At 36.5% G+C, this 9,733-nt stretch overlaps 1 protein-coding gene across 1 annotated transcript; it reads right to left on the bottom strand.

The window, feature by feature from the left end:
- Positions 1-3,258: 3,258 nt before the first annotated feature.
- On the bottom strand, positions 3,259-9,316 carry LOC116572668 (olfactory receptor 49-like). The gene is made up of 2 exons (XM_032311833.1): positions 9,305-9,316; positions 3,259-4,218 (listed from the first exon to the last, which is right to left on the bottom strand). Exon 2 carries the CDS (start codon positions 4,210-4,212, stop codon positions 3,259-3,261), a length of 954 nt encoding a protein of 317 aa, XP_032167724.1. The 5' UTR covers positions 4,213-4,218; positions 9,305-9,316.
- Positions 9,317-9,733: the final 417 nt, after the last annotated feature.

The raw sequence follows: 9,733 nt of genomic DNA, 5'->3' as shown, positions 1-9,733 counted from the left end.
GTACAAAAACAATGAATACTGTTATGCTGAAAATGAATTTTTTTAAAATTTAAAAATAAATAAATAAATAAATAAATAAATAAATAAAAGTAGTACATTCCCTGATCTTTCAAAAAATGGACATTTAATTTCTAATTGTAGTTAAATGAAAATAATAATGCTAAAGTCTCACGAAAATGCAAAGACACTAGGTCACTCATGCATTGTTAATGGGAATGTAAAATAGTATAATCACTCTGGAAGTTTTGTCAGATTCTTATAAAACTAAATATTTGATTACCATTCAACCTAGCCATTGTGTTCTTAGGCACTTACCCCAGGAAAATGAAATCTTATATTCATACAAACACCTGTACATGAATATTCAGAGAAGCTTTATTTGTAATAGCTAAAAACTAGAAATGGGACACCAGAAAGATGGCAGGACAGAGACCTCTGATTCCCCCCCTCTTCCCACAGACACCCTGAATAAATAGCTACACGCAGATCAATTCCCTCTGAAGGATATCCAGAAATGAACTGAGACACTCCTACAATTCCAGATAACTGAGAAAATAGCCACATCAAAATAGGTGGGAAAAGCTGAGGCACTCTCACCATAAACCCCACCCCACATAACACCTTACAATCAGGTGGGAATGCCCAGCTTTTCCCAGAAGAGCAAAGGGCTTACATCACACATCTAGGGCCTCAACTTACAGGGTTGACAACCAAAGGATTGTGCTCCTAACTTGCCTGTTTCTAGGAGCTGAGACGCCCATCATAGACTAAAATCAGAGACCGGCATTAAAGCAGCATGCAAAAACTTTCCTCAGCTCTTCCCCATGGCTGAACATAGAGCAAGCAGGCAAAAATGGCCAGCTCTCAGTTTCTCCATAGAAGGGATTAGACTATACATCTAAAGTCTCAACTTGACCAGCTGCTACCTTGATGGTCGGGCTTCTAACTAGCCTGCATCTGGGAGCTGACAGACAGGAACTCACTACTTTCCTAGGAGTCTGAATAAACCAGTGGCCACTTTCTGTAGCTCCTTCTCCCCTGCCTTGCTCCAGAAACAGAACAAAGTCTCCAACTAACTTGCCTGTCTCTGAGATCCACTGGCCCCCAGCTTTCATTGGGCCTTTGAGGATGACAGACAGTAAAGCAACAGTTTTAAGGAATGTGGTCTGAATGAGAGTGTAGCCATTTCCCACAGGACCTCTACCCAAATCAGTGAACAGTGAATAGGGGATTTACTCTCTCAGCTGCTCACTGAGGAGAGAAGGAATTGGACCATGCATCGAGTATTCCCCACTTTTCTAGCTTCTGCTAGAAAGACTAATTTCTATCCTCCCTGTCACGGGGACTAACAGAGTTAGGCATACTTTAGTCTCTTGGGGCATACTAGAAACAAAGATAGTGGTTTGAATGAGCACAAAGGTTCAAGAAGTACCCAGAATCTCGCTGGGCTGATAGGGGAGGTTCATCTCCTTCACTAGTCTGGTTCATGAGGCCAGGCTGTGAAAATTGGCAGAGGTGGCTATTTAATCTAATGCACAAAAACCAGAAACCCTGGGAACTCCTGCTTTTAGATTAGTCTCAGAAATTACCTTCTTTGGAGAAAGAAGGGACAAAGACACAGCTATACTTAGAGATCATAACCTCCAGGACACTTTATAATCAAACCATTCCCAGGAAAAAAAAAAAAAAAAGAAAGAAAGAAAGAAAAAAATCTAAATAAGCCAATATTTTTTGACAGTCTAAAATTTCTTAAATCAGATTATGCCTTGAATATAAGTAATTCTCAAATCAAGCAGAAAGCAGTATATGTGCTCAAATCAGATATACTGAAAATCAAATGCATAGCATGTGCATGCCATGTGGGATGTGATAGGAACCACTTCCCATTAGGGCCAGTTGTCTTCAGCTGGGAGCCACTACCTCCATGAACCTACAAACACAATAACTGACCCAATTTTAATCCATTTTTTTAAATTATCAATTGCAGTCATTTTCCTTTTAAACATCTCTTCCATGTAGGGAGAAAATTTGGTAGTGGAATCACCTACCTTTCAGCAACCTATTGGGGTCAAGGCTTGGCAATATCAGTTATAGGAAAAAAAAAAACTGAACAAATTTAAAAGTTCTGCATAACAAATAGCATGGAGGACATGGGGACTTAGAGTGGAGAAGGGAGTTGGGGGAAATTGGAAGGGGAGGTGAACCATGAGAGACTATGGACTCTGAAAAACAATCTGAGGGTTTTGAAGGGACGGGTGGTGGGAGGTTGGGGTACCAGGTGGTGGGTATTATAGAGGGCACGGATTGCATGGAGCACGGGGTGTGGTGCAAAAATAATGAATACTGTTATGCTGGAAATAAAAATAAATAAATAAATAAGTAAATTTAAAAAAAAAAAAAAAAAAAAAGTTCTGGGATGCCTGGGTGGCTCAGTCCACTAAGCATCTGCCTTAGGCTCAGGTCATGATCCCAGTGTACTGGGATCAAAGTCCCACATCGGGATCCCTGCTCGGCAGAGAAGCTGCTTCTCCCTCTCCTCCCGACTCATGCTCTCTCTCACTATTTTTGTCTCTCTCTCTCAAATAAATAAAATCTTTTTAAAACATTTTAAAGTTTTGCACTTTATTTCTATTTTAAGAAAGTGTTAAGGACAATTTTGTTGATAATTTTACATACATCCTAACCACCTGGAGTTACACTGAGCTATTTATACCTCTAGAACCAATAGACCCAAAGAGAGAACCAGCTTATTGTTGGTTAATTTACATAAAAGATCCAATTAATGAAATACTATTAAGTTTCATTAGGCTATAATATTATGACTTTATATAATTTCAGAACAATTTGCTTCTAAAATTTCAAACCCTGAATACATAAAATGGTGATGGTCTCTATCCTTTCTTAGTATCAGAAAACTCAAGCATAAGAATGTACCATGAATAGTAATTATTATCATCTGATTGACAATTTTTTATTCTTAAAGACTTTGTATTCTGTGATTTATGTATACTGAGCTCTCCATAAATGTTGTGTGAAATGAATTCATGAAAGACCACTGAGTAGAAAATCAAGGAAGATATTCTTCAGCATGATATAGAGAACTCAGAGGAATTTTCAGAGTGAAAAGTATTGTATTGCAAAGTAAGATTGTACCCAGCCAGATGAAAATTAGCATAAGCTGGATCACCATATGGAGAATTCTATAGAAAATATTTCTGCAATTGTGGGAAATTGAACTAGCAGACCAAGAAGTTCCACTTAACCACCAAAGCTCTGTTTCTGTAACCTCAACCTCGATAGAGCATCCCTCAGAGCCCGGTGGACCTGCTTGTTCCGCAGAGTGTAGATGACAGGGTTGAGCAGTGGGGTCACCACCGTGTTCACAAGGGCAGCCTCCCTGTTGGAGTCCAGCCTGTTCGTTTGCTTTGGTTTCACATATATAAACAAACAGCTGCTGTACATCAGAGAGAGCACAAGGAGGTGAGAGGAGCAGGTGGAGAAAGCTTTCTGTTTCTCCTTGGCTGATGGGAGTCGCAGGACTGTGACTACTATGTTGCTGTATGCAATGGTGGTTATGATAAGGGATGTCAACAAGATAAAGGAAGTGAGGACAAAGGCCAACATTTCAGTGGAGCTGGTGTCAGAACAGGAGAGATGAATCAGGGGGCCAAGGTCACAGAGAAAGTGGGGGATGACATGGGGGCCACAGAAGGACAACTGGAAAACCTTCACTACCAGCCCAGTGATGAGAGGGAAGGACAAGGCAAAGCAGGCAGTGACCAGGAGGAAGCAAGTCTTCGGGTTCATGATGGTCGGGTAATGCAGAGGCTTGCAAATGGCCACATACCGATCCAGAGACATCACTGCCATGAGGAAGAAAATTATTGACCCAAAAAATAAAAAAGAAAAGGCTTGTATGAGACAAGCAGTAAAGGAAATTGGTTGCCTTCCCAACAGGAAGATAGACAGCAGTTTAGGAATAACTGAGGTGATAAAACAGCATTCAGAGAAGGAGAACGTGCTGAGTAAAATATACATTGGTGTCCAGAGCCGATGGTCAACCCAAGTGATGGTGATGATCACCACATTTCCTGTGATAGAGGCCAGGTATGCCAGCAGATGGATCAGGAAGAAGACATTCCCTAGGGCCTGGATGGCAGGAAACCCTTCCAGAATGAATTCTTGGATTGTTGTCTCATTCCTCACCTCCATAGTGATCTCCATTTCTCTATCATCAACTCTGCTGGATCTGTCAAACAGAAAATGCTACCACCAAAGAATAAAAATGTAACTGATGGCCACTATTAAAAAGCAATAAATACTACTCGAAGCTACAATTCTGAATAAGGAATCACTTTATATAATTTAAATGTTATATTATAAATTATTTTGAAATTTGTCAATTATTAAATTGTAAAAATTGAAGGTTTATTGTTCATTTTTGAAAATAATTTTTAATGTGAAACTTAACTTTTCTAGAAAATAATATATTTGAATAATAGTCCACAAGGTAAACACTGTAAAATAGAAATTATTTTCAAATAACATATAAACCCAACAGATAACAGTGAAGGCTGTCATCCCACAGAGAATATTTTTATGGGGTCACAATGTTAATTTCTATACTTCAGGTAGCATATGCAATATATAAAGGCCTCCAAAGCACTGTGGAAAAAGAAAGTGTGGGGGAGGGAGCTGTTTTCCTATTAGCATGTTCCAAACCAGTTATTTTCCTGAAGTTGGCTCATCCTGAGTTCTTTACCCAAAACTTTAAGACTGAGCAAGAAATCTAGTTTATCACAGTATCTCATAACTACCCAGTCCTTGGGTTTAAGAGAAACGATGTCTAAAAATGGGAGTGAGGGATGGTTATAAGACTTGGTTGTTCAGAATCAATGAGAAAACATTTAAATGTGCATCAGTTTCCCTCTCACTCTACACACCTGACAGAACAGAAGATTTTTCCTTCTGCTATTAGTCATATTACCTTTCAATGTTGTTTTCTGGGAATATTTTTGTTACACTGGAAAATTTCAGTGTGGTGGAATTATGAATATATTTTCATTGCAATCACTATAAGAACATTCATTTTTTTCTTTCTTTAAAGATTTATTTATTTGAGAGAGAGAGTGAGAGAGAGCATGGGGACACAGAGAGAGAAGAAGAATCCCTGCTGAGCAGGGAGGCCAATGCAGAGATCAATCCCGAGACCCTGGGATCATGACTGAGGAGAAGGCAGACACTTAATCAACTGAGCCACCCAAGCACCCCAGGAATATTTGTTTTTTAAAAAATGCCAATGCCTAGCTAGAAGCTGAATGAATTGTCATGTAATCTTTAGGAAAGTATTCGGGCATATGTTGGAAATCAGTGCTCTAATAAGTCACCATAATTTAAATTGTATTTTACTTAATTCTTTGACTTAGTTAAAACTATTATGATTACATTAACTATGCATGATCCACAGTACAAACTTAAACATTACTAGTCTCTGCTTTAAATATTTGGCTGTGCCTGGGTGGCTCAGTGGGTTAAAGCCTCTGCCTTTGGCTCAGGTCATGATCCCAGGGTCCTGGGATCAAGCCCCATATATGCTCTCTGCTCAACAGGTAGCCTGCTTCCCTTCCTCTCTCTCTGCCTGCCTCTCTGCCTACTTGTGATCTCTGTCAAATAAATGAAATCTTTAAAAAATAATAATAATAAAAATATTTGACATTATATTGCAAGTTATTCCCATGGCCAAGTACTCACCAAGAAGCAGCCACAGGAAACACCTTCTTTGATAATGTGCTGCTTTTTTCTTCCAACAAACCAGGATCTTTCTTCAAAGCTAATGGAAGGGGGAGGTGAGATGAACTTTTTTGGGAACTTTTAAATCAATGAATGCCTATGTTTTAAATTAATAGGAAATTATTAAGGCTAGTTTTTTTCATGGAAGACAGAGATTTCTAAACTCTGGAAGATTAACAGTCATAGTTTTCCCCTATGGCCATTGGAATGATAAATCCTAGATCAAGACAATAGAAACTGCTGTAAATATACACAAGAATATGCTGATGTAACCATTTAAAATTCCTGAACAAATTTATATCCATTCTATGGGATACAATGACACAGTCCATCATGAACATCAAATCTGATGGGTTGTGCATCCAAAACAGAAGAGAGTCAGGAAGTAGAAACAATAAATGTTACTTTCCTTTGGACCCTGTTGCTAGTCACTTTCTTATCAACAGTTGATAAGAATAGTTGCTTCCCACCTTTCAGAGTAGGTGAAGATCATTGAAGTCATAAATGAGAATATATTCTAGTGCCCTGATGATATATTTACGACAGAGTCATTTACCATCCCTCATGAGGACACACAGGGTCCAAAAGCACGAACCTCTGGAATATTCAAGATTCATTAGAGGAGTACCAAAAAAAAAGGGAACACAAACTTAAATCACAACAGAGTCCCAGAGGACAATTAAATGTTCATATTTGGAAATTAGAAATTTCAGCAGAAACATACCCTAATTACCATTTCACTGCATATGGTGGCATACTATCACCATTCTCAAGACCCTATGCAGTCCTTTGCACAAGTCCTCAAAGGTATATTGCCATGAGTGCCCTAGCATTGCAAAATTTATAAAGTCCTGAATTACATATGTCAAAAAAGACAAGCTTAGGCATCAGAAAGAATGTTGTACAATTGCCCTTGCTTTTTTTTCCTTTTAACCTGGTATTTTCTTTAATGAGGTACAATTTATACACTGTAAAATGCATAAATTTTAATTACAAGTTGATAATTTTCTACATTTGTAAACATCTATGTAACCACTACCCAAATCATAAAAATTCCCATCTCATCACAAGTGTCTTTGTGCCCAGTCAATAGCCCACACCAAGAGAAAACAACTAAAGAACTATTTTAATTTCTGTCATTGAAATTTACTTTTGCCACCTCTTGAAATTCATTTATGTTTAATCCACTGAGCCATCGAGGTGCCCCTGAAATTCATTTATATGGAACACAGCATATGTCTGGCTTTATTTTTCCTCAGATTTTTCAGAGTTATCCATGCTGTCACATGAACCAATGATTAATTCTTTTGTATTGTTTTATAGTAGGTCATTATCTATGTATATCACCATTTTCCATTCTCTCACTGAAGGACATTTATGTCCTTTCCAATTTAGGGCTACTATGAGTAAAGACATTATGAATATTCTTCTATAAGTCTTTTTGAAGACAGCATTCATTTCTCTTGAGTATATGGCTTGAAGTAAAAGTACTGAATTAATTATAGAATAGGTCTTAGCACTATAAGAAATTGAAAAACAAGTCCCCAAATAGGATTTAGGCTCTCAATAGCAATGCATGAGAATTCAAAATGCTCCATATTATCACATTGGTCTTGTAAGTCATATTTAGTTGAACACATTCTCTGTAAATTGGTTCAGCCACTATGGAGAACAATGTGGATATTCCTCAAAATATTAAAAATAAAACTACCATTTGATCCAGAAATTCTACTCCTGAGCATATATCCAAAGGAAATGAAAACAGGATATTGAAAGATACCTGCACTACCATGTTTATCACAGCATTAGTCACAATAGCCAATATATGAAAACAGCCATTAGAGGATGAATGGGTAAAGAGGACATTATAGGTGTGTATGTGTATAACATGTATATAGAATACATTATATATAATATAATGTAATATATAATATGTATACATATAATATACATATAATATGTATGCATTATACATTATGTATAATGTATACATATGTATACATATACATATACATATATACAATATGTATACATTATACATTATGTATAATGTAGCATATGCATACATATACATTATGTATATGCATAATGCAATATGTATACATTATACATTATGTATAATGTATATGCATATGCTACATTATACATAATGTATAGTATACATTATCTATAATGTATAACATGTATATATTATACATTATGTATACGTATGTACAATATATATGTACACATATATAATACATGCACATTATATATAATATGTGTATGTCTGTATATATATATATGTAATGTATTATTATTAAGCCATGAGAAAGAAAGAAATCCTGACATTTCTGACAACATGGATGGTCCTAGAGGACATTATGCAAGGTGAAATAAGTCAGAGAAAGATAAATAATATATGATATCTCTTCTTATCAGTCTTGCTAAGAGTTAAACAATTTTGTGAGTCATTTCAAAGAACAAACTTTTTAATTTTTTGTTTTCTATTCCATTGGTTTATATATATTTGCATTCATATTTGTATGAATTCACACTTATCTGCATATTTCAGTTGTAATTTCCTTTTACATCCCTACTGTTTAAAACTGAACATCTATATGATTAATTTTATACACTTATTTCTAATATAAACATTAATGTTATGAAGTTTCCTCTAAGCAAGACTTTAGGCTGCATTTCAAAAATTTATGTATGTTGTGTTAATATTTTTGCTTCCAAAATATTTTCAGATTGTTTCAGTAAAATTTTCTGTAATCCAAGAGAGATATAGAAATATGTTGTTTATAGCCAAGTATTCAGGAATTTTCTAGATGAATCATTGTAATTGATTTATTTAATTCAACTGTGATTAGAGAACACATGCTGTGTATTTTCAGTCCTTTAACATGCTTATTTTTATTTTTTAATTTTTTTATTAACATATAATATATTATTAGCCCCAGGGGTAAACGTCTGTGAATCACCAGGTTTACACACTTCATAGCACATACCTTCCCCAATGTCCATAACCCCACCACACTCTCACTCCCCTCCTCCCCCAGGAAACAGTCATTTTGTTTTGTGAGATTGAGTCTTTTATGGTTTGTTTCCCTCCCGATCCCGTCTTGATTCATTTATTCTTTTCCTACCCCCAATCCTTCCACATTGCCTCTCAACTACCTCATATCAGGGAGATAATATGATAATTGTCTTTCTCTGATTGACTTACTTTGCTAAGTACAATACCCTCTAGTTCCATCCATATCATCGCAAAGGGCAAGATTTCATTTCTTTTGATGGCTGCATAGTATTCCATTGTATATATATACCACCTTTTCTTTATCCATTCATCTGTTGATGGACATCTAGGTTCTTTCCATAGTTTAGCTCTTGTGGACATTGCTGCTATAATAATTCGGGTGTACATACCCCTTCAGATCACTACGTTTGTATCTTTAGGGTAAATACCCAGTAGTGTGATTACTAGGTCATAGGGGAGGTTTATTTTCAACTTTTTGAGAAAACTCCATGCTCTTTTCCAGAGTAGTAGCACCAGCTTGCATTCCCATCAACAGTGTAGGAGGGTTCCCCTTTCTCAGCATCCTCACCAGCATCTGTCATTTCCTGACTTGTTAATTTTAGCCATTCTGACTGGTGTGAGGTGGTATCTCACTATGGTTCTGATTTGTATTTCCTGGATGCCAAGTGATGTGGAGCACTTTTTCATGTGTCTGTTGGCCACCTGGATGCCTTCTTTGCAGAAATATCTGTTCATGTCCTCTGCCCATTTCTTGATTGGATTATTTGTTATTTGGGTGTTGAGTTTGGCAAGTTCTTTGTAGATTTTGGATACTAGCCCTTTATCTGATATGTCATTTGCAAATATCTTCTCCTTCATTATCTTACAAATTAATATCTTTAATTTCTTTAAATAATTTCATTACCTAATCTTCTCCAGTCT

The sequence above is a fragment of the Mustela erminea genome, chromosome 14 (genome assembly GCF_009829155.1).
Source record: "Mustela erminea isolate mMusErm1 chromosome 14, mMusErm1.Pri, whole genome shotgun sequence".
In the NCBI taxonomy this organism is placed as follows: Eukaryota; Metazoa; Chordata; class Mammalia; order Carnivora; family Mustelidae; genus Mustela; species Mustela erminea.
The sequence above is the reverse complement of the archived record's forward strand: the minus strand, read 5'-3'. Positions and strand labels throughout refer to the sequence as shown.

Bases quoted from the DNA above. Each gene is read 5' to 3' on its own strand.
- LOC116572668 (XM_032311833.1), bottom strand. From the start codon at position 4,212: ATGGAGGTGAGGAATGAGACAACAATCCAAGAATTCATTCTGGAAGGG.